The sequence below is a fragment of the Mya arenaria genome, chromosome 13 (assembly GCF_026914265.1).
Source record: "Mya arenaria isolate MELC-2E11 chromosome 13, ASM2691426v1".
NCBI lineage: Eukaryota > Metazoa > Mollusca > Bivalvia > Myida > Myidae > Mya > Mya arenaria.
This window is the reverse complement of record NC_069134.1, coordinates 51295216-51321656: the sequence shown is the minus strand read 5'-3', so window position 1 is coordinate 51321656 and position 26441 is coordinate 51295216. Positions and strand designations below refer to the sequence as shown.

Sequence of the window (26441 nt, the reverse complement as noted above, 5' to 3'; positions counted from 1 at the left end):
TACGCAAACTTTAACATAAATTCTAAGTTGAACTAGAAATGTGTCCATAGGACACGGATGCCCCCACTTCGATTTTTTGTCACAGAAAATAAGCCATAATGATTATTCAGGATAATCTGCACATATAGGATAAGTTGAGTTGGGTTTTACGGCATCGCAAGACTGTATAGGTTATATGGCGCCATTCAGGCAGGAAAAAACTTGTTGGATCCACATCTCATTTACATCGAGATGATATTTTTTAAGTATTGTTGGGAAATAAAGGGCCCTAACTCCTAAATGATTAAAGCGATTTCCATGGCTATCGAACTTGATCAAGATATTATGGTCACAATCATGTAAGTAAAGTTTGGTGAGGATTGGACACATACTTTTCAAGAATTAGATTGGAAACATATATTTTTGAAGTATTTTTGGCAAAAAAGGGCCGTAACTCCTAAATGACTAAAGCATACATGTGATAATTTCTTGGGTCGATTCCGGGACACTCGTCGTTATGTCAACGCACACTAGGGGGGTCCGGGGGCATGCCCCCCCGGAATTTTTTTTAAATGGGGAACGTCTGTGGTGCATTCTCGAGCATATCTGGGACTATTTTAGTCGTTTTTAACGTCGGGAAAATGTACCTATTTTGACTGCCAAGACGTATTTTTTACTTGACATGGTTGTTGTTTTTCTGCATTTTCTTGAAAAAATAAAACCACCAGATATTTTCCCAGGCTTTAAATGAAGTGCTAACCAGGAGGGTATGCAGTCTACTTTCGGTTTCATCAAAACAGGAAATAAACAACTATACGGGCACCTGTTTTCCCGCGCTTTTGAGAACATGCGTTATAAAATATTTATTTTTTCATCACATTTAAAACGTTTGCAATTTATGACACACAATATTTTCCAGACGATAAAAAAGATTTTCCAGTCGATGAGCTTTTTTCCGTTTGGAGATGCATATAATTTTGATAGAGACATGTCAACAATCGGCTGTATAAAGCGATCACGTGACTTACCATGGTCACGTGATTAAAGCATTCTATATAACCACCTGTAAACCCCATATCGTCAGTTTTATTTCGGCGTAAAAATACACACGATAGTTCGGAAAAAAATGTCAAAACACTAAAATTCCTTATGGACGCGTAAGTTGTTTAAAGTTGTTTAAAGTATAACGATGTATCGACTTTGAAATTTGAAAGGAATATGGGATGTTTTCCGTGTTTTAATTTTGTTTTTTTACTCATTTTGTCACTTTCTTTGAACTTACCTTCATGCTCGTTTGTCGGTAAAATGTGTGAAAAATATCAATTCATCAATTTAAAGCTATCACTCATAAGACCAAACAAATCCATATGAAAACAATGAATTTGTATACAAGAACCCTCCCCCACTCGTTAAGCACAACAATAGGCCGATAGATCAATTATCGGGTGATTGACGATGACCTCGACGACACACGTACCAATTAACGGATTAGTGTTAACATGTCCTGTGTTTTACGACCAGTGTCCCGGACAGGCAAAATAGCTGACTTACATTGGTAAAATAGGATAATCGATTCCGATTCCGAGATTTTTTTTTTCGTTTTATTTTTTATGACTTTCCGGGACAAACATGCACCCTCCGTGACTCCGTGACAGAGATACGATTTCCGGGACAATCCCGGACGTCCGGGACGTTATCACATGTATGACTAAAGCGATTTCCATGACTATCGAACTTGATCAAGATATTATGGTCACAAACATGTGTTTAAAGTTTGGTGAGGATTGGACAAACAGTTTTCAAGAATTAGATCGGAAACAATCTTCGGGACGTATTTTTCAAGTCTTTTTTTGCAAATAAAGGGCCGTAACTCCTAAATGACAAAAGCGATTTCCATGGCTAAGGAACTTGATCAAGATATTATGGTCACAAACATGTGTTTAAAGTTTGGTGAGGATTGGACAAACGGTTTTCAAGAATAAGATCGGAAACAATCTTCGGGACGTACGTACGTACAGACAGACAGACGTACGTACGGACAAGGGCAACCCTATATGCCGCCACTTTGTGGGGGCATAATTTTGTTAAAATGCTTGATAAAGTTACCTCCTACTGTGTACAGGTTGGGGCATGATGGTGAATAAGTGTGCAAAGTTTCAAAGCCATATGTCAATGGACTTTGAAAATATTGGAGGTGGTGCGCAAACTCTTACAAAAATTTAAACATAAGTGGTTACGCCGACGCTCGGGTGACTAGGATAGCTCTCCTTATTCTTCAAAAAGTCGAGCTAAAAAGTAGGGAAAAGTTGGAAAAGTAGGAATAGAAGGGCCTTGGAAGCCTGTAAACCTTTAACAGCTAACTAAATAATGCATTAATGGAAACTTTTAATTACTGAAAACAAGACTGTAATGGTATATATGCATACAATTATTTAATAATGGGCGAGTGCTAAAAGATTTACTATGATCAACTTAGTTGTCGTCTCATAAGGTAAAAATATAGGAAATACAGGAATGTTTTCTGCACCTTTCTGTCAAATTGAACTAAGCATCCTTCATAAGAACCATAGTTTTCAACATTTATTCAACCTTCATGTAATTAAAACAATTATACCAATTGTGCTATGTCTAATTTGGGAGTAAAAGTGCATCTTTAAGATATCTCAAGAATTTTTCCCACCAAATGAAGGCCAAGGCTCCTTTCTAAAGCTGGAAAATTCCCTGACATTAATAGCCAATTTCCTATGCATATAAATACCATGTTTAACATCAACATCTTCGTTATGTAATTGCAACTAATACAAACCATTATCAGAACTGTCACCAAGGGAATCCATTCTTGACAAAGATACCTCATGGAAAGATGTTTCTGAAATTAAAGAAATAGGTAAAATTGTGAACAGCTTATAGCAACTGCGCACCAGATGATCAATTTGCAAGAAAAAAAAAATCGTCAAAAACTGACATAAACTTGGTATTAATGTGTACAATGCATTGAAACTTACTAACTGAAGTACCACATAGTTTACAATTTAAGTTTAGCAGTTATTTCGTATTTTTCCATTAAAAAAGATTACTGGGTATGTCTACCTAGTACAATTCATTCCTTATGCGTGACTGGCTAGTTGATGTTATCACGTGATATTACCGAGTTAGCTCTATAGCTTAATTATGTCTCATCCACAGTACTCATTATGGTTTTTTTTACATTTCGGTATTTTTTTTTTTTAAATAATGAGATCAAAGCGTAACACATTCTATTAAATAATTGTCCTGAGATTAGTTACAGAAAAAACTTTTTGGTGCCAATCTGGTTGACAGTCCCTTTAAAACACAAATAAACATCATTATTATTGAATATTTGTAGTCCTGTTTCGATTCTCAACACATCAGATATGATAAACACAAAATCAGTGGAATTGATTGAACTTGTGACTGTGATAAAAGCATGTGACTTCAATAAAATTAGTGACCTCATTAAGGCTGCTGTGTGTTTAAACAGCCAAATTTATCATTCGTTCAATTGCATTGGAAGTATTGTTTTTTTTTAGCTTAGTAGTCTGATAATCCAAGAGCTATTTTGCAAACAATGAGTACAATATGAACATTAAATAATTTAGAATTGCGGTTCATCTGTGAATGGTAACATCTGCTTCTTCGGACTCCACCAATCAAATATTTTCATGCATTAATGAATCATTAAAAAAGGTTAAATAGCTCTTAACTCCTTTCTTTTTTAATCATATAAGGTCTAATTTGCTTCTTACAACCAACGAAACAGAACTTAGAACATCTGTGGCACAAAAGCTCATTTGAGTTAGGAGAACTTCATCTACGATTACTTTCAATGAAGTCACAATCAAACCAAGGCCTTTTTGTTTACAATTTGCATGCATTTTGAAAGAACTCTGCCAGATTGTATTCACATGTAGAACACCAACATTAAACTCTATACACAGCTAACAATTCAAGACCTTATTCAGCACACTGCACCCAAAGCTCACCTGCAGTATCTGCCAGTATGGACATCTCTAGCTGGGAGCCGACCACGGGTGCCGCCATGCCGAGCTCCGCTAGAAGGTGGTTCACAGATTTATCAGTCTGCTCGAGGGTGTGAACTAGCACCTCATGGACACCTCCACTGTAGCTGCTCACGTACATATTCATCTCCTTGCCATCACTGGCATCTGACAATGTAAAGTACTCATTACACCATTTTCTTTGAATATTTAAAATTTAAAACATTTGTTGTTTCTAGCAGTTATATCAAATAAACATATTGAGTTCTTTTTGATAAACAAGATAGACATTCTTTAAAGCATCAAAAGCACTTCACAGTCAAAGTCTGATTACAAGACTTTTCATCCACACATTTAATTGTATTTCATCTAGTTTCACATTTTTTTCATTTACAAATTGTTAGAGAATTTCTAAAACACAAAACAGTTCCGGTTTCTTTTACATCTGCTATTTTCACTGAAAGATTTTACCCAACAGGGCACCACTTACATGACTCTGAGAAGAACAGCTCACACTCCTCACTCCATGCACCACCATCCACAGGTTCGATCTCTGCCAAGGAACAGAACACTGCCTGACCAGGGGGCGTGTCCTGGAGCGGGGCAGGGCAGGGCAGCAGATGTGATACAGGTATAACATATGTGCTCCCATAATCCACAAGGAACACCTGTTCAAGAAATAACAATACAACTTATAGCATTACAATAACTAGAACTGTAAGCCAAAGGCTAACGAATACCCCCCAACCCTTCCCTGTCTAGGTTGTTTGCCCTGGCCTTAGTTATGGTATCATTAGAAAGCACAAGGCAATAATACAGGTGCACAAAATCACATATACAAAGGTTCACATCATGGAGATGGATAGCTGAAAGTTTGAGAAAAATATATTGAAAAATGACAAAGGAGTAGGCCACCAAAGCGAATATTGTAACAAATTTAAGGCCTGTATGCACCTAACTTCAGGACTTTTGATGGTCTTTTTAAGGACAAAATCAATTAAAGGTCTTTTTAAGGCCATGCAAACATTCTGATTAATACAGGTGCACCAAATCACATATTCAACAGTTCATATCATGGTCATTGACATCTGAAAGTTTGAAAAAGATTTATAGAAAAAATGAGAAAAAATGACCAAGGATTAGGCTAGACAAAGCTGTATAATTTTTGCCTATTTTAACTTATTCAGGGGCCATAATTGGAGACATGATCATGTGATTCCAACCACAATCACAGGGGCAAATGTTCTCACCATGGCTAAAAGTTTGAAAAAGATTCATTCAAAAATGACGAAGGAGTAGGACGAACAAAACTAATTTTACCCAATTTAACTCATTAGGGGGCCACAACTCCACTCAGGATCATGTGACTCCCACCAAATTCATGGAGGCAAAGGTTTACATCATGGCCATTAATATTTGAAAGTTTGAAAAAGATTTGCTCAATAGCTTCAAAGAAGAATCCTGGACAAAGCTAATTTTGCCCAATTTAACTCATTAAGGGGCCACAACTCCACTCAGGATCATGCGACTCTGACCAAATCCACGGAGGCACAGGTTTACATCATGGTCATTAATATTTGAAAGTTTGAAAAAGATTTGTTCAATAACGACAAAGATGAATCCCGGACAAAAAAAACGGACGGACAGACAGACAGACAGACAGACGGACAACCCGATTCCAGTATACCCCCCCAAACTTTGTTTTGGGGGGTATAATGATAAATCGATGCATTCAGATATATACAGACTAGCACCATTAAGCCTGCTAACTGAATCTTGTACGAGTCAAATGAGCATTAAATAGCAGAAGTATAATATATACATTTCTTTTTAATCTTAAGCAGTATTTTGTTTGCATTACTCTTGGTATCTTCATCTCTTAGATGTCAAGAACCTCTGTCTATACCTTGATTTTTTTCTCCACAGCTTCTGTTGTTTTCACTGACTGGGCATTTGCCCTGTACCAGAGACCGTCTTCAGGGCACTTGGCGAGGCAGGGTCCTTCACAGAAGTCATCCTCCATACCTTCCCCACCTTGTTTTCCTTCCACATACTCAGCTATACTGCACATGATCTCATCCACAGTACTCAAACTGGATTTTGTATGAAACACAAGTTTATCTAAATCATCACAGTCTATCAACACAACCTCATAGTCTTGGTCGGAGTCTAATATCACATTTTTAAAAGTACCAAAGTCTTCAGCAAAGTTTCTGAGAGCTTTCCTCTTAGGTTTATCCTCTAAAACTGAATTATCAGGCAATGCATCAAACTTTGCAACATTCTGCGCCACCAACACACCACTCAAGTCCTTCTTTCCGACCTGCACTTCCACAAACACTTTCCCCTCTTCCACAACCACAACAGTGGCTCTGGCCGGCACAGGGAACGTTTCTTCTCCACTTTTTTCAAGCATAGTATGCTCAAACACCTTACAGGCTTTATCATTCCAAGTGTCAGTCTCAACAGGGCTAAGACAGGCCAGGGAGCACTGGAAAGCCAGCTGAGGGTATGTGGCGAACTCAGGTTTAATCTGGAACAATTGGGAGTTAACCAGGCCATCAGCTCTCTTCCCAAGGTCTACCAGGAAGATGTCACAGCTGTTTTCCAGTTTGCCAGTAATGCATGCTCTGTGGAACTCATCACTAACTTGGGCTATACACTGGTCACCTGAAGTGAAAAAACATATAACTATTATTAAGATATTTGTGCACATTTTTTTACTTCAACAGAACAGATGTGTGTAGTATACACTCAAACAGAAAAGTCCATTTTGGAAGTACTTTTCAGGGCAATGCTTATTTCAAGCAGATTACCTATTTTAGGGTCAGCCAAGGGTTCCTTGTCCTCTATGTATGAGTTCTGCAGCTTGTCCTGGTGATAGAAGTATGTTCCATCATCAAGCTGACACCAGAAGTTACCAGGATCTGTAGCCACGGTGATAACAACTGCATGACCGTCAATGGAGGGGTCATCTAGGCCTATGTCGCGGATTTGGTAACTGTGTAAAAAATTGTGATAGCAATTAATGGACAAGGATAATGCTGACAAGTAACAATGCAACAGTTCAGCTCTAATTTACCAATAAGAATAACTTTGTCTTAGTAATAAAGTATGCAAGTCAAGAAATAAAGATTAGTTTAAAAGTATTGGAAATAATAAGTGTGGGCATGTTTACGCATAATTGAAATGACTTACATATATATATATATATATATATATATATATATATATATATATATATATATATATATATATATATAACATTTTGTTACCCATATTTTCCAACTTCCCCTGTGGACTTGGCATCACACAGCCTAGCAATGACTGCGTCATTTGGATCTGGCGAGAAGACCTTTTTCACTTTTGTATTGACAGCGACAGGTGTGGCTTGTTGGGCCCCTATACCTTGCTGAAGGAGGGCGTCAGCCACGGACATCCCCATGTCCAGCAGTTGGACCTTGGGCAAATCAGTGCTCAATGCCTCACTCACATCCATCAGTAATACCCTGAAATGTTATCTTGTTTGTAAATTTTATTGTACTTTGTTAAATTATTTTATTTTCAGAAGGTTAGAGAACTTGTTTATAAATGTGGCTGGATTGTTAGATTAATGCATTTGCAAACAGCTGACTATTATACACCCTAAATGATTAATTTGCAGACTTTCTGTTGCTTTGCTTATAATAATCTGCATGGTCATCCATTCACATTACATCTTGTTGACTGTCATAACAGATGACCAACAATATCCTACTTGTCAGTGGTGAGCTCTGTGAATGCCGCGATGGCTTCTGTACTCCAGCCCTCCTCTGTACTCGGCTGCACCCCTCCCAGACACACAGCAACACCCTGTCAACATGAATCGCAGTTTGATAATAAACTTAGACAAGAGCACCAACTGTGGCAAAATAAGCCCGTCCATTATTAGGGATATCAAGTTTGGTGATATATGATTGCACATTCTTGATGCCGCCTGCCCGTAGGTGCAACTTCAATTTGTTCAAACAAATGATATTATTTTCCCCAAAATGTCAACGCCTACATGAGCTTTAACAATTTACCAATACTTGAATTTTGTGAAAAACTGCTTTACATTTTATTTCATTAGCTGCAAATGACTACATAAGCTGATTATAAGATGGTTAAAAGCTACGCACAATCTTGAGATTCTTAAAATTGTCATATTACTATAAATTCAAAGCAAGAAGAGTATAAACACCTGCACAGGCAAGGTAGCAAACTCCTTCGTCAGCTTTCTGACATTCTCCAACGTGACTGTCTCAGTGTTGCCATAGTCTACAAACATCACAGTGACATTTTCCCCATCTCGCTTGATCACACTTGCACGGTACCATGACTCGTCGGACGACAATGCTGCGACCACATCCCCTTCTTTAGCAGTGTTTAAATTTAACCTTTTATCTGTAGTCTCGCTATAAAATTCAAACATTGCATTAAGAAGGTCGTCCAGTTTTTGATTCTCAGCCTCATTCTGGACCCATAAATTGGAAGGAGACTCGCTGTGACTAACCAGTACTTTCACACGCTGACCTTCAATGACAGTCTCTCTGCTCAGCTGACTTGTGGTGTCCACAAACTCCAGGGATATTGCACTTTCTATGGCGGACTCTGAAAAAAAACATATGACAGGACTTGTATGTATATTCTAAGCAAAAAGAAGGAATCCGTTATATATCAGATTCTTAAAAATACCTTTAAAAATTGAAGAAAAGTTGAACTACGTATCTGCATAAAGTCATGCCAGGTCAATATGCTTCACCGTTTAATGAACATGACTTTTTATAGAATGTGTTGGGAGTATGACCTTGACATTTGAACCCAAAACCTCCTGACCATGTCCAACATGCATATCAAATTTGAAGAATACACGAAGCCATTCAGAAGTTCATAATTTGAAGCAAGCACTAATAACAGTGCCAGACAAATTTTATCCCTATCAGTCTGCCCTGCTGGCAGAAGACACAAAACAAGAGCCGTCGTAAGACAGCGCGCTCAACTACGCCGCTTTGACTTGGAATACAACAACGATGTAATAATACCAAGTTTGGTCTCTTTTTGTCAAACCTAACTAAAATTATTTGATACATAAGGTGACTTTGATGCTGCCCTCCCACCAGCCCGCCCGAACAGTGACGCAAGTCATTCAAATAATTTGATTTTTCATTATGAAAATGTGGTTAAGAATATACAAATATGCCTTTCAAAGGAAATTAAAAAATAAAAATAAAAAAAAATTCAAGGGACATAATTTGTATTTAGGCTTAAAACGGTGTTATGTTTCTTGTTGTAAGATGGTTGTAAATAATTTTGAATTTTATTTTATTTAATGAACCGTATAGAAGTTTTTTTTTAATAAAATCCCAACTTGCCCTTAACTTTTACTTGCATAAAACTTTAACCTAAGTCAATCAGGGGCCATAACTTGTACTAAGGATATGGAGTTATGTAACCTCATTGGGTGATGGTCCTGAACAATTGTGTGAAGTATTAAGTCAATTGAATGAAGGGTATAGAAGTTATTAAACAATATCCCAACCTGCCCTAAAACTTTAACCTACGTTTCATAGTCAATCAGGGGCCATAATTTGTATAAAAGATAATATGGAGTTATCTAACCTCATTATGGGATGGCTCTGAACATCTGTGTGAAGTATTAAGTCAAATGAATGAATGGTATTGGAGTTTTAAGTGAAAATCCCAACTTGCCCTAAAACTTTAACCTGCCCTAAAACTTTAACCTAAGTCAATCAGGGGCCATAACTTGTATTTAGGATAATATGGAGTTATGTAACCTCATTGTGTGATGGTCCTGAACAACTGTGTGAAGTATTAAGTCAATTGAACAAAGGATATAGAAGTAATTAATAAATATTCCAACTTGCCCTAAAACTTTAACATAAGTTCCATAGTCAATCAGGGGCCATAATCTGTGTAAAGAATAATATGGAGTTATCTAACCTCATCATGTGATGGCCCTGAGCAACTGCGTGAAGTATTAAGTCAATTGAATGTAGGGTATTGGACTTATAAGTGAAAATCCCAACTTGCCCTAAAACTTTAACCGGACGCCGACGCGAGTAGTATAGCCCACCTATTCTTTGAATAGTCAAGCTAAAAAGCAGAGATCTTAAATTGAAATCAGACATAAAAATATTACACTTTATTGGAGCAACACTTGCACTGAAACATACCTGTTCTGGCTTCACTATCTGCAGTGACTGTTTCCTCTGTCACTGGTTCCTCTGTAGCCTCAAGCTGGACTCCAAAACCCAAACTCTCAGCTAGGTCCTTCCCTTCATCATCCACAATGGTCACTGCGTATATAGGACCTCCAGAGGTGAAGGTCACGGTAAGCTCCTTGTCTGTTGTTAACGTGGTGAGTTGCTCCACCTTGTCCGTGGTGAGACTGGTTTGACAGGTGACAATTCTACATGGGTAGGCCAGGGGTGGGGCAGAGGTATACTGTTGAGTGACAGCTCTTAGGTTTTCTGATGAGGTGATTGTATTACAGTTTCCATAATCCACAAACCGAACCTTAACTGACCCAGAGTCCACTGACATAACTTGGGCTCTATACCAACTGTTATCATCAGAGAACTGAGCGCACACAATCGCACCTTCTGCCATACACGATATCTCCAGAGGTTGTAAACTACCGATGTTCTGTATCTGTTCCACAAGAGTGTTTAGAACATCCTCCTGTTCCCCAAGCTGAATGTACAGTGTACCATCTTCATCTACATGGGACACAAACCCTGTAACTGGCTCCGAGGGAAGCAACTGATCTGCTAGCTTCACTCTGCTCTGACTAGATTGCGCAGATTCAACCTCTTTTTCAGCTTGACCAAGATCTACAGCATCTTTCACCTTTTCAGCGAAGCCTTTTGCAACCAGGACATCAGCAATGTTTGTTTCATCACTCGTCAGATTCACTCTATTGCCAGCTGTAAATTTACACATGAACTCCTTATCTGTGGTCTGTTCATCAAAGAAAGTTAGACTGTCCTCTGACCAAGTCCCACCAACAGGATTTACACCATTCAAACTGCATTTCATGGTAAACACAGGTTCTGAAAGGATATCGAGTTCAGGGATCCTCAGAGACCCAATAGTGGTTTCTTCAGAGTTGCCATAATCTACAAACATTACTGTAGCCTTATTCCCATTCACACTTGATACTTCAGCTCTGTAGAACGCCTTTTCCTCAGAATATCTAGCAATGACTGCTGAACCTAATGATACAGTCTTACAATTATGTTTCCCAGTTGAGCTTTCACCATCATAGAGGCGTGCCAGTTTTTCCATTAGAGCATTCAGCTGTTCTTCCCTGTTAACCATCTGAACAAAGAACTCTCCTGGATTATTAACATGGCTGATGTACACTGGAGTTTCCTCCGCTGGTATGCATGGCATCATGTAAGTGTATCTCGGAAAACCAGTTTCCGCTTGCCTAATTTCTGGCGTCTCTTCTGTAGTACCCAACAACTGTTCAACTGCCAATGCCATGCCATTGCTTATCAAGGCATCTCCGACACTTGCACCATCAACCACCAGCTTCACATGACAGCCCTCAACTACTTCACACAGCAGTTCTTTCTCCAGAGTCAATTCTTCAAACTTCGCAATTGCTTCGTCTGACCAAGTGTTCCCACATGGCTTTACTCCGTGCAGGTTGCACTTGAGGGCATAGACTGGATCATGCATTAGTTCAGTTGAAATAGTTTTTAGATTTTCAGTACTTGTTTCCTCGGAATTGCCATAATCGACAAACTCAACTGTAGCCTTTTCTCCTCGACATTTCAAAACTTTAGCTCTATACCAAGCATTATCTTCTGAGAACATTGCACAGCATGTTATACCCTCAGACAGAGAACCCACACATGTAGCAGATTTACAGTGGTCTGTGATTTTGTCCATCAGCTCAGCTAAAGCAGACTCCTGGTCCCCTCTCTGAACAAAGAATTCGCCAGGTGACATAATGTTTGACAAGAAAATGGAGCATGACTTTGGAAGTTCAGGAACAACAAACTGTTGAGTTGGCTGGTTCTGGGTTCGTGGCTGAGCAGTTGGCTCAGTGCTCACAGTATCAACACTGGTTCTCATGTCGACTAGTTCTAAAACCTCTGCCACATTCTGTCCATCAGGTAGCACAAGCTTCACAACATAGATGTCCTGTTTGTCCAATACTGTAGCTTGCAGGTTTTGATCCTCTACCAGCTTGGTAAACTTGGCAGTAAGCTGGTTACTGGCCTTGTTAGAGTTCTGGAGTTCACACTGAATGGCCTGAGGAGGCAGGCTCACAAGATCCTCTGACAGCAAACAGATGTCAAACTTCTGTACCTTCTCTGAGTTTCCGTAATCCACAAAGAGGACTTCCACACTGTCTGGGTATGCTGCCGTTACCTTCGCTCGGTACCAGTTGCTATCTGCACTGAACTTGGCAGCACATGCCATATCTGTGTAAAAACTTGAAACACCTGAGTTGGACTTGCAATGAGCTTCAAGCTTAGCCATAAGGTCTTCTAGTTCCATCTCATACTTTACCACTTGGCACCAGAAACTGGCGACAGAATCAGTATGGGATACATACATGGTCTCAGTGGTTCCTGGGAAAATTTCCACAGCTGGAGGGAAGTTCAGTGTAGGCTGGTCTGTTTGAGGACTTGCAGGGGCTGCTACCTTATATTCTTTCACTACAGCAGAACTGACCAGACTCTTCTTGACATCAATACCTTCCACTGACAGCTCAACTTCATAATGTCCACTCTTTACATCAACAACCTTACACTTTACTACAGCGTCCTTCACAAGACTGTCAAAAATGTCATGAGCATCAGAAATGTATTTTGAACCTTGCAGAGGCTTCACACCTGCAAGTTTACACATAGCTGCTTGCGATTTCTCTTTTAGTAACTCCTCTGTTGGTTTTCGTAACGACGCTTTTGCTGCTTTGTCAGTATTACCATAATCCACAAATCTCACTTGACATTCCATTTCCATGACTTTTTCCACATTTCCCCTATACCAGGCATTATCTTCAGAGAACAAGGCTATAACTGCTTGGTTCACTGACACTGATTCAAGTTTCAAATCCTGTCCTGGGCCAGTGGTGTAAACCCCCTGGATGTTGTCTACAAACTCAACAAGGCTGTCTTCCTGGCTAACTGGTTGCACCCAGAACCTCTCGGGGTTTTCTACCCATGATACATACACGTCCAGCTCTGAGCCAACCTCCAGTCCAGCATCTGGGAAAGGGTTATTCAACACTTGTTCTTTAACTGGAGAAGATTTGGGAGCAGTGAATGAACAATGTCCTTTGTCACACATTGCAACACCAATATTCACCTTGTCTTCTGTGTTGTCTAGATCTAGCATGTAGCATAAACCTCCACTCTTACCAACAACTTTGGCTACAAGATGTTTATCTATTGTCAAATCTTCAAAGTCTTCTATAGCTTTGTCAGTCCAACTTTTATCTGCAGATCGTATCCCATCTAGAGCACACCTCAATCCTTGTGTTTCAAGCTTCATAAACTCAGGTTTCAACTGTTTAAGTTTGGATGTTGTAATTTTCTGAGAATTTCCATAATCCACAAAGAGGACCTCAACTTCTGACTGTCCTGGTGTGGTGATCTCAGCCCTGTACCACATATTATCCTCTGTGAACTTTGCCGCACATGGCGCACCAACCTCAACATTCGGAAGTACCATTTCAGTGTCCCCAAGCCCATTATAGTAGGTATTCATTTCTTCCATCAGTCCTTCAAGACTGGGACAATTTTTTATCACTTGACAGTAAAACTGGTCAGGGCTAGTGGTGAAGACAACATACACATCAACCATGTCTTTCACTTCAAGTGTGTGAGGGTTATACACATCACTTTTCCCTCCCCGGCCCGAGGCAACTCCAATGGGCTGTGTTGACTGTCCAAAGCTAGAACTTGGTGCTGCAGGTGTTGCCTCAGTGTCCCAATCATCAGAGCCAGCACTTTGTGTAGGAGCACCGCCAAATCCCCCAGCAGGCTTGCTTCCAAATCCCCCTGCAGGCTTGCTTCCAAATCCCCCTGCAGGCTTGCTACCAAATCCCCCATCCCCACCTCCTTTCTTTTGAAATCCCCCTCCTCCAAATCCTCCACCTGGCTTTCCTCCTCCTCCACTGCTACTAGAGTCACCCCAGTTATCTTCTGAAGACTTTGCTCCAAATCCACCCCCTTTCGATCCGAATCCACCACCACTTGAGCCAAAGCCCCCTCCTCCTCCTTTTGCACCAAATCCACCGCCTTTTGATCCAAATCCTCCAGATGAGCCAGTAGAAGCTCCGTCCCCCCAATTGTCTCCCCCACTGCTAGAGCCGAATCCTCCACCGCTGTTGCTGCCAAATCCCCCGCCACTACTGCCAAATCCACCACCACGTCTTGGACCAGCTCCCTCTGAAATGTATTCATTTATGATTTATAATACTTCAAATTTCCAAACTGAGATAACATACCCGGTAACAGATCAAAACATTGAACATATCATTACATATACCATCAAGATGCCCTAAATGCCTTACAATTACAAACGCAGGTTTGCTAAGCAACAAATACGTAAATGGAGGTATCTTCACCCAAAAAGAAGTCTTGGGTTCAATCCAAAGCAAAGGATAGATTTTGTTACCTCACATAGCTGATGCTAGTATTAGATTCTACTCTGAAAGAAACCTGAATTCAGCTTCTTACTGATATGCTTTACTGTCTTCATAATCAAACAAACATCAATTGGGCGGACTTATATTACCTTTAGGTGGGTTGGTGCAGTCCCGGGCCATATGTCCGCCTTCTCCACACTTGTAGCACTCTCGACCACCACCGCCACCTCCAGCTGCAAGACAAGTTACAACAAACATATGATCTTGTACCAAAATATTTTAACTCCTGGGAAATTTAATGATATACAGTCGAAACTTGTTGGCTCGATATATCATGGCTCGATATCCTTGTTGGCTCTAGCCACTCTTTGTTCATAAAAAATTGGATCAGATGGCTCGATATCTTGAGGGTCTATATTTCTCCACGCTCGATGTCATATTCAGGGTCCCAAGTAAGAATTTCAAACTTTGTTTTGTTTGCTTGGGTCGATGTCATTTTCGCGGTTTTAGGTAAGATTTTCACACCTTGATTTATTTGCTTGGCCACATTAAGCCCAAGGCGCTTATTGATTAAAATTGCTTCATTGGTATTTGAATTATAATTAAATTTAAATGGTTCTCCTGTTTGAGCAAACAGCTTGAAAGTAAGCTAGCTCTTCTCTTGCGGAGATAGCGTAGCATATAACAAACGAGGTAAACATGACTTTGTTGTAACGAATCAAAGGAAAAATCACATTCTGTAAGCAATCTCGCTTGGCTCGATATTCTCGAAGGCTCGAAGTATTTTGGCCGGTCTTGAGAATATTGAGCCAACGAGTTTAGACTGTACATATTTGTGGGCTAAAAGCACTTTTTACCATCACTGTTATGAATGACAAAAACCGAGTTTGGTGCTTAATGAGCGAACAGGAATGGTTAATACATGGAAGATAATTGTTCAATACAGAGCAACATAGCAATGCCACTTGTGGAATATAACTTGCAGTGCTCACTCTGCTGAATATATAGCCATTTTACATTGAAACATGCATTTTTTCTTTTTATTTCATGGTTGCAGTTCATCTAAAATTATGCCAAAGATGTTTCTTGGCAACATTTCAGCGTTCACTTTCCTACTTAAAAAGGCTATAATGTCATAGTAAGTGAAATTCTATCTTTGATAGTTCATATTTATTTTTTCTACACAAGTACCATGGAAGGAACACCAAAACCTAATCTATTTGTTGTGCTTTTAAAAAGGGGAAAACTGGACAATTATTAGTCAGAGTTATGGGCCTTGCTATAAATGTGCATCTTGTCTGTAGTGACATGTATACCAACTTTCGTTACAATATCCAGAACGTTTTATATTACCTTTAGGTGGGTTGGTGCAGTCCCGGGCCATATGTCCGCCTTCTCCACACTTGTAACATTCTCGACCACCACCGCCGCCTCCAGCTGCAAGCCAAAATACAACAAACATGTGAATCTTGTACTAAAATATTCTACCTTCTAAGAAGATGAAAAGGCCACAAACAATTATAAGTTTGTATGGCATTTTCGGATCCACTCACCAAAATATGTGCCAAACAATTTTTTAGCCTCATTTAAGGTCATTTTTTTTTTTTTTTTAGAGAATGAAAGGCTAACGAAGCGCAAAAATATCCTAATTGAGTAGAAAAATGAAAAAAACAAACTTATAAATAATTGTGGCCCTTGTATAAAAAGGGCTTAAAGCGCAAAAAGGAGATGGATGACAAATCTGGAGTTGCATTCAGAGCTTGAATTAGCAATGTCAGTGAGCTAAGTTTTGAAAGAAAATGGTTAGTTTCGAACTAAATTTAAAAAATAAAACAATAAAAAAACTCACACTCTGAAAAATTCATAACATGTTAACATATTCCATTCAAACATGAGTGACACATGCCTTTAGGTGGGTTAGTGCAGTCCCTGGCCATATGTCCGCCCTCTCCACACTTGTAGCACTCAAAACTGCCACTGCTACCTCCAGCTGCAAACCCAGTAACAATATGATGGATGTTATTTGTGAATTTCTACTTTGTGATCTGAGTGCTGTTTATCATAAATCGGTATTTCAAGAACCAAAATTGTATACCACTTTTAAAGGGGAAAGTCACCAGAAAAGACAACTTATAAGCAGATATGATTTCAACTTGGAAACCGTTATGCAATGTTTTAAATGTGGAATAGAGATGAGACAGCAACATGATTGATAAAGTGCGCATCCTTCTCCTCCTCCTAAAATAGCATTGACAATTCAAGGCTTGTTTTGAGGAAATACTGTACTTTCTGATTTTTGGACAATCTGGTGTCTAGCCCCTTTAAATATGCCTTTGGTGAATAATAAGATCTCAAAACACAGGCAGGATAAGGGCATGGCAATATTCGTCTTAGTTTTCATGGCACTAATTGATACTTAAATTATTAATACCACAGGATATTAAGCCCTTTTGTTGGTGCCAATATCATTCCCACTTTTTCTTTCAATTTACTATCCTGGGTCTCATTTCAATAAAGGTTAAAAGGCTAGAAAATCATAAAATATTAAAGCTGCCATCTCACAGGTTGATCATTCTGACGTTTTTTGTTTTTAAGCATCATGCTGTTAGTTTAATAACTGTATTATATCCTCAAGGCAGTAACAAAATAGCTACGCACATTCTACTTATAACCTTTTGGATATATATAGGAATTAACGAGTAGATTGAAACAACAAACTCCCTCAAACATGGTATTAGATAACATATTTAAAAACATCAACATGTAGCAAAAAATCAAATCATATCCCCTAAAGATTTTAAGTAAACAGTTCACTGAAAGATGTCAGTAAGGCATGCCTTTAGGTGGGTTAGTGCAGTCCCGGGCCATATGTCCGGCTTCTCCACATTTGTAACACTCTCGACCACCACCACCTCCTCCTCCAGCTGCAAGGAACAATCCATGCAAGTTTGCATTTTGCAAGGAAATTGAAATAAAGTTTCAGGAGTATATTGTAAGCTTATATAAACTCTGTAATTGCTTTGTCAAATCAAGGCCAAGGATAAACTCCTGTGCAGGACGATGCTCACATGGAAAAGCAAAGCTATAACAAAACCTCAATTGTTTTCTCATCATTTAGTTCATTTGTAAACCATAAACAGAGACCATAACTGCTCCTCCAATGCCAGTCAACTGTTAAACCTGTGCAAGTCTAATGTCCAATTTATTGAAATTCGACCACAAATCCCTTTTAATTTTACATTTCTGACATTTTTTACATTTTTAGTATTGTCCTCTTCACATTTAGCAAATGTAGCAATCTAGTGACATCAATGGGTATGCCGATAGGTTTTTTGAATAACTGTTTGAAAACAAATTGAACAATATATGAATCATGTTAGTATTTTCTCCTTTTTGCCAAAACAACGCTCTATGATTCCCTTCAAAGTTAAAAAAACAACAACACTGTAACTTGACAATCATTATTGGCTTTACTTTATCTAACCTTTCTGTGGGTTTGGACAGTCACGTGCCATGTGGCCACTCTCCCCACATTTGAAACAGTCACGGCTACCTCCCCCTCCACCTGTAGGAAACACACATCAGATGGTCAGAACATGTAGATATCAAATACATGCAATAAATTTATACATATTTTCTTCAGTTCTATTGTGAAGACTGATTTACTTTCGCTTTAACCTCTATTGTGAAGGCCGATTTATTTAAGCTCTATTGTGAAGACTGATTTACTTTTGGTCTAAGCTCTATTGTGAAGACAGATTTACTTTCAGTCTAAGCTCTATTGTGATGAATGATTTATTTAAGCTCTACTGTGAAGGCCGATTTATTTTTGTTTCAAGCTCTGTTGTTATACTGATATACTTTCGGTCTAAGCTCTATTGTGAATACTGATATACTTCCGGTCTAAGCTCTTTTGTAAAGAATGATTTACTTTTGATCTAACCTCTATTGTGAAGACTGATTTACTTTTAGTCTAAGCTCAATTGTGAAGACTGATTTACTTTTGGTCTTAGCTCTATTGTGAAGACGGATTTACTTTCGGTCTTAGCTCTATTGTGAAGACTGATTTACTTTCGATCTAACCTCTATTGTGAAGACTGATTTACTTTCGATCTAACCTCTATTGTGAAGACTGATTTACTTTCGGTCTTAGCTCTATTGTGAAGACTGATTTACTTTCGATCTAACCTCTATTGTGAAGACGGATTTACTTTTGGTCTTAGCTCTATTGTGAAGACTGATTTACTTTCGGTCTTAGCTCTATTGTGAAGACGGATTTACTTTCGGTCTTAGCTCTATTGTGAAGACGGATTTACTATCGGTCTTAGCTCTATTGTGAAGACGGATTAACTTTTGGTCTTAGCTCTATTGGGAAGACTGATTTACTTTCAGTCCAAGCTCTATTTTAAAGACTGATTTACTTTCGGTCTTAGCTCTATTGTGAAGACTGATTTACTTTCGGTCTTAGCTCTATTGTGAAGACTGATTTACTTTCGGTCTTAGCTCTATTGTGAAGACTGATTTACTTTCGGTCTTAGCTCTATTGTGAAGACTGATTTACTTTCGGTCTTAGCTCTATTGTGAAGACTGATTGACTTTCGGTCTTAGCTCGATTGTGAAGACGGATTAACTTTTGGTCTTAGCTCTATTGGGAAGACTGATTTACTTTCAGTCCAAGCTCTATTTTAAAGACTGATTTACTTTCGGTCTTAGCTCTATTGTGAAGACTGATTTACTTTCGGTCTTAGCTCTATTGTGAAGACTGATTTACTTTCGGTCTTAGCTCTATTGGGAAGACTGATTTACTTTCAGTCTAAGCTCTATTTTAAAGACTGATTTACTTTCGGTCTAAGCTCTATGGTGAAGACAGCAATAAGCTGAAAGGGATCACATTAGTTTCAATTCAATCAGACCAATCTTTATTTAAATATGAAAGGGCCTAAACATATAATGTTTGCTTAGGGTTACATTCTTACCAAAAACAGGTACATGTAGGGTAGTTAGGCTTTTAAAAAATCTTTTTTAGGCTTCATGTAAGAAAATAATAGTCATCTTTGGGGAAGTGCATTAGGGTTATCTTCAGTATAAAGCTTTAAAGATATTTAAACTGCGTATTAAAACACACTTATATCTTTTTCATTACTTTTTTTAATCGAAGGACTATAAAGATGGTAGGTCGACGCAGACCTTGAAAATTGGGTCTCAAAAACCATAAAAATTACAGATTTGATCCTCGTTTAATCTTCAATTTCTCATTGGTATCATACACAGTGCTCTTATATGCTTTTCTCAAACTAAACAAGAGGGCCAAATGGCCCTGAATCGCTCACCTGTCATATATTGCACATTCTTCCATTATATACAAATATTGAAAACCTAAGCCTATGAACACGGGGCGTGGCCAATTTTGACCCCAGGGCTAAAGTTTGAACAATCTTAATAGTGGTCCGATAAACGATGCTTCATACCAAATATCTAAGGCCTTCGCCTTTTGGTTTCGGAGAAGAAGATTTTTTAAGTTTTCACTATAACACATATAGAGAAAACCCATGACCCCCGGGGCGGGGCCAATTTTGACCCCAAGGCCATAATTTTAACAATCTTTGTAAAGGTCCACTAGACGATGAATCATGCCAAATATCTAAGCTCTAGTCCAAGTAAGTTCAGAGGAGATGATTTTTGAAGTTTTCACTATAAACATATAGAGAAAACCCATGACCCCCCAAGGGGGTGGGGCCAATTTTGACCCCAGGGCCATAATTTGAACAAACTTTGTAGAGGTCCACTAGACGATGAATCATGCCAAATATCTAAGCTCTAGGCCAAGTAAGTTCAGAGGAGAAGATTTTTTAAGTTTTCACTATAAACATATAGAGAATACCCATGACCCCCCAAGGGGGCAGGGCCAATTTTGACCCCAGGGCCATAATTTGAACAAACTTTGTAGAGGTCCACTAGACGATGAATCATGCCAAATATCTAAGCTCTAGGCCAAGTAAGTTCAGAGGAGAAGATTTTTTAAGTTTTCACTATAAACATATAGAGAAAACCCATGACCCCCCGGGCGGGGCCAATTTTGACCCAAGGGCCATAATTTGAACAATCTTGGTAGAGGACCATTTGGTGATCCTACCTACCATATATCAACGGCCTAAGCCTTGTGGTTTGGGAGAAGAAGATTTTTAAAGTTTTTCCTTTTGGTTGCCATGGCAACCAGAGTTCTGCATGGAATTGAATTCTTTGAACAACTTTGATAGAAGACCACCCAAGGAACATCCCTATGAAGTTTTATTAATATTGGCCCAGCGGTTAAGGAGGAGATGTCTTTTAAGAAATTGTTGACGGACGACGCACAACGGACGCCGGACAAAAGGCGATCACAAAAGCTCACCTTGTCACAAAGTGACAGGTGAGCTAAAAACTCATAGACTGATCTAAATCCTTTCACTCAACAATACAACAATGATAGATTCAAGAAAAAGGCCTATGTAATATATTCAGTTGAAATAAACAGGATTTACATTACAAAAACATGCAAAAGTGACAGTATGAGCCACTGACTACCATGCATGACAGTGTATAATATATATAATCTACCTCTTCCATATCTTTTGAATGAAGGATCTTTTTGTTTAATAGAGAATCTCGTTATTCCTTCATTGAGTGATAGCAGTGAAATACAACAAATAACAATTTTACTTTCAAACTTATATACATTGTTAGCTTCACCAATAACAATCACAATAAAGGTTTTTAAAACTGTTGCAACAGCTACCTTTTGCCCATGTCATGGTCAAATTTTGCGTTAAACATATCCAGTTATCAAATTAAGAATTTTGGATGAACAAAACCTGCTTTATGAAATCCAGATTTTAAGCAAACCAAGACAGCATTATACCAGTTTATACCAATAATACACCACCAGTGTCAACATGTCTAAGTAAGAGCAGGCTGATTTTTAATCACATTACCATGATCAGTCAATGTGAATGTCCTTATGACAGTTGGACATATTTTGTATATTTCATTTTGGATAAAAAAAAAACCATCTGTTTTAGTGGGTAAAAGTATTATAGTAAGATCTGAAAATACCCTTAACATATGGATTTTATCTCGTTAGTACTCATTGATTGAGATAATTTTACAGAAATGTTTGGAAATATCTAAAGGTCATTTCAGTTAAAATGTTTTAAAACCAAGCAAATTTGTTGAATGATATCCCCCAGCCTGATTGGGTTAAGTCAAGGAATGGAAATCAATTGTTGGTGAAATAATTATATATGATTTTGATTGCAAAGTTCCAAACTAATCTAAAATTTCATCAAGGCAAACATTCTGATCAAGTTTCATGAAGATTGGTCCAGATATATTGCCAAAAATATAGCCTCTAGAGTGTCCATAAAGTTTTTTTAAGATTTGACCCAGTGACCTCATTTTTGACCCCACATGACCTACTAGTTTCAAACTATTCCAAGATTTCATTAAGGCAAACATTCTGATTAAGTTTCATGGAAATTAGAGCAGATGTATTGCCTCAAGAGTGTTCCCAAGATTTCTGTCAGAAATGACCTAGTGACCTAGTTTTTGACCCCATGTGATCAATTTTAAAACTCTTGTAAGATTTCATTAAGGCAAACATTCTGACCAAATTTGAACATAACTGACTATTCAATACCAATGTTTGGTTTGGGACACAATATTTCAAAGATTTCACCTACTGACCTGGTTTCAGACCCCATGTGACCCAGTTTCGATCTATTCAACAACAATCAAGAAAACAGTCTGATTAAGTTTCATGAGTATTAGATTGCCTCTAGTGTGTTCCCAATATTTTTTATAAGATTTGACCTACTGACCTTGCTTTTGACCCATGCGACCCACTTTTAAAAGACAGTCGAAATTTAACCCAAGAGAACATTCTGACCATGTTTAAACATAATCTGACCAATTACCACCATAAAATAGTTTCTGACAAGATTTTTGAAAGATTTGACCTAATTTTTTTATCACATATGACCCAGTTTAAAACATGTCCAAGAGTTCATTAAGGAAAACATTCTGATCAAGTTTCATGAAAATTAGACCATACATAATGCCTCTAATGTGTTTCAAACATTTTTCGAAGATTTGACCTAGTGACCTAGTTTTTGCTCCAATGTGCCCCACTTTAACAAGCGGTCCGTATTTCACCAAGAGGTACATCAAGACCAAGTTTGAACATAATCCGACCAATCATTTCCATTCCGAACAATTTTTTTTTTTAGACTTGACCTAGTGACCTAATTTTCGATCATATGTGACCCAGTTTTATTAACCCTTATCATGCTGAGTGCGACTACAAGTCGCACTTAGCACTGGTATTGATATAAGCCAGGCGCGACCTGTTGTCGCGATCAAGGGGTGTCCCATAGAGAGCCTCGTTTTTATCGTAAACAAAGAAATTTGTTGTAAGTATTAACTATTTATATACAAATGACGTCATGGGAAAGACTTATATATAAAAACATCGTCCAATGAAATGAGAATCATTCCGATATTGCGTGATTTTTGAGGATTTTTTTAGTCCCATTTTTCAAAAATTAAGATGGCCGTAGAAGAACGACGCAGAATGAATATTGATCAAGTTTTTGAACCAAATTTTTGAGGACAGTGATTTTAGTGACGGAAATAATGATGACAATATATTTGTTATAAAAGTAATACTATCAAAGATAAAAAAACTTATAATGAAAAACTCTTCAAATTTTATTGAAGTATGCATTTATTTCATTGTTTATTTCTAGCACAAAATAAAAATGAAAATAAAATTTATACCCATTGTTTTCTTCTTACTTTTATCTTTCCAAATACTATAGGTTATTTAGGGGTTAGATGCTAATTAATACCACTTTTTAAGTATCAAAGAGGATCACTATCAACAATAAACCACATAGCCTGTTCAGTGTAAATTAATTCAGCACTGGCTGTGCTTATCAGCAGATAGGAATGTAGCATGATGAGGGTTAACGATCAAGAGTTCTTCAAGAAAAACATTCTGATTAAGTTTTATGAATATTTGACCACGTATAATGCCTCTAGTATGTTCCAAGGATTTGACCTAGTGACTTAGTTTTTGACCCACTTTTACCTGGGTCGAGATTTCATCAAGGGGAACGTTCTGACCAAGTTTGGACATTTTCTAATCAATGTCTACCAAGATATGGTACCAGACGGACGGACAACACCAAAAACAATATCCCCCTCTTGAAACCTTCGATTCGGCGGGGGATAATAAAATGGCATTGAGACTCATTAATAATTATGAAACCTGAAAATCAAATACAAAAACATTTCTTAATGGATTTGAAAATTTAAGTTTGAGTTGAACAAAATGTTCAATTTTGAGAATAAGAAAAATCAGGACTACTCTTTCCTTTAATAAACAGGACAAAAATAAGCCCAACCCTCGACTGGTAAACTGTTTGCTCCTGGCTTGATAAAAAAATAAATTACATAGCAAATTCATAGTCAACTAGTAATACTTATTATAAAGATTTGTTGATCCTAAACCCCTCATACCTCTAGCAGCATTAGGGCATTCCCGGGAGAAATGTCCAGCCTCACCGCACTTGAAGCAGTCCTTACTCCCACCTCCTGCAAATGATGGAACACAATTTCTTAATGAGTCATCATTTCTAGGGCCTCTTACCAAATCATTGGCATAATATAATTAAGTAAACACTGATTAATGTTTCATTATTTTGTAATGAGATTAAAACTAACAAATATTTTTTCTATCATTAATGATAAACCAATAAGTAACATTGAATAAATGTAGCCACTGATGTGTGCTTCATTGCTTAGAATGTGCCTGTTACAGCACAAGAATCCTTCGTGCATCATAAAACCACCACTGTAAATGATCATGTAAAAATTTAAGAACTAACCAGAACTTCCAAAACCACCACCTTGTCCCCCACCGCTACCGAATCCACTGCCACCACTACCGAAACCACCACCGCTGCTTCCACCAAATCCGCCACCACTGCTGTTGCTACCAGATCCACCACGACCACCACCAAATCCACCACCACCACCTTGGCCCCCGCCGCTACCGAATCCACTTCCACCACTACCAAAACCCCCGCTGCTGCTTCCACCAAATCCACCACCACTGCTGCTGCTACCTGATCCACCACGGCCACCACCAAATCCACCACCAGCGCTGCTGCCAAAGCCTCCTCCTCCTCCGCTACCAAAACCTTTCTTTGCTCCAAATCCTGATCCACCCGAGTCACCACCAGAAGAACTGAAGCCTCCCCCACCACCTCCAAAAGGTTTTTTCCCTCCAAATCCTGGAAAAGGCAGTGATATTATAACCCAACAAGAAAGGAAAAAGATTTAGCTGACATTCCAGTTATTGAACAAAACTATTAAGTTCTGTGCGAAAAAGCATTAAGTTCTGTGCGAAAAAGCATAAGTTGTAACAAGGTGTTTGCTCCCACTTATATCAGCCAATTAGCCATTTCACATTAAATGTTTGTGGGCTTATGACCAACATTACTTTTAAATTTGAGATAGATAGTTTAGTATTGGATGAAAGTTGAATTGAAATGGTAATCACAAAGTTAATAATAATAATATGACAATGGTAAATGTTTTCCAGCTTTCAAGCAACACATCTTGGTTATTAATCTTTTTTATTTATTTTAAATGCCTGTCAATATTAAAAATAATTTGAAGGTGGTCAATCTGGTGACCTTGAACTTTTGATCTTTATATTAATACGGGTCTACAATAGGAATCTACAGGTCATGACAAAGCTCCCAACCAAGTTTTAGGGCCATAGGTTTCTTTTTATATTGATTAAACTAGAAATGTGTCCATAGGACACGGATGCCCCCACTTCGGTTTTTTGTCACAGAAAATAAGCCATAATGATTTTTGAAGTATTTTTGGCAAAAAAGGGCCGTAACTCCTAAATGACTAAAGCGATTTCCATGACTATCGAACTTGATCAAGATATTATGGTCACAAACATGTGTTTAAAGTTTGGTGAGGATTGGACAAACAGTTTTCAAGAATTAGATCGGAAACAATCTTCGGGACGTATTTTTCAAGTCTTTTTTTGCAAATAAAGGGCCGTAACTCCTAAATGACAAAAGCGATTTCCATGGCTATCGAACTTGATCAAGATATTATGGTCACAATCATGTATGTAAAGTTTGGTGAGGATTGGACACATACTTTTCAAGAATTAGATTGGAAACATATGTTTTTGAAGTATTTTTGGCAAAAAAGGGCCGTAACTCCTAAATGACTAAAGCGATTTCCATGACTATCGAACTTGATCAAGATATTATGGTCACAAACATGTGTTTAAAGTTTGGTGAGGATTGGACAAACGGTTTTCAAGAATTAGATCGGAAACAATCTTCGGGACGTACGTACGTACGTACGTACGTACGTACGGACAAGGGCAACCCTATATGCCGCCACTTTGTGGGGGCATAAAAAGGTCTACATATTCAAGGTCTCTGTGTGACCAAAGTTTCATCTATAGGTCATTTTCAACCTCCTTTTCAAGTCTTAGTACCTTAGTTCAAGTTTGTCATGAACTACTGACTCAAAATCAATAGAAGTCAGCAAAAACCATTGACCAACATCCCTATTAAGTTTGAGGACTGTATGCCCTAGAATACTCCAGTTACCAATCAGACAAACTTTTAGTGTTCAAGGTCATTATTACAGTAACCACGACCTTTAATCAATGGGGTCATGGGCTAACTGGACCAACCTTCTCAACACAT

At 38.3% G+C, this 26441-nt stretch overlaps 1 protein-coding gene across 4 annotated transcripts in view; it reads right to left on the bottom strand.

Annotated features, from left to right (window-relative positions):
* Positions 1 to 26441, bottom strand: part of LOC128213245 (uncharacterized) — a 52154-nt gene that overhangs the window by 14816 nt on the left and 10897 nt on the right. Inside the window, exons 8-23 of one of the 4 annotated variants that reach the window (XM_052918810.1) lie at positions 24579 to 24986; positions 24211 to 24285; positions 18137 to 18217; positions 17490 to 17576; positions 16559 to 16642; positions 16006 to 16089; positions 14802 to 14885; positions 10214 to 14452; positions 8221 to 8630; positions 7756 to 7850; positions 7274 to 7507; positions 6815 to 6999; positions 5905 to 6668; positions 4489 to 4666; positions 3984 to 4166; positions 2786 to 2848 (exon numbers count right to left, since the gene is read on the bottom strand). In XM_052918810.1, coding sequence (XP_052774770.1) covers positions 2786 to 2848; positions 3984 to 4166; positions 4489 to 4666; positions 5905 to 6668; positions 6815 to 6999; positions 7274 to 7507; positions 7756 to 7850; positions 8221 to 8630; positions 10214 to 14452; positions 14802 to 14885; positions 16006 to 16089; positions 16559 to 16642; positions 17490 to 17576; positions 18137 to 18217; positions 24211 to 24285; positions 24579 to 24986 — 7254 coding nt within the window. The remainder of the gene's footprint in view (positions 1 to 2785; positions 2849 to 3983; positions 4167 to 4488; positions 4667 to 5904; positions 6669 to 6814; positions 7000 to 7273; positions 7508 to 7755; positions 7851 to 8220; positions 8631 to 10213; positions 14453 to 14801; positions 14886 to 16005; positions 16090 to 16558; positions 16643 to 17489; positions 17577 to 18136; positions 18218 to 24210; positions 24286 to 24578; positions 24987 to 26441) is intronic. The other 3 variants (XM_052918811.1, XM_052918812.1, XM_052918813.1) reach the window with 3 other exon arrangements.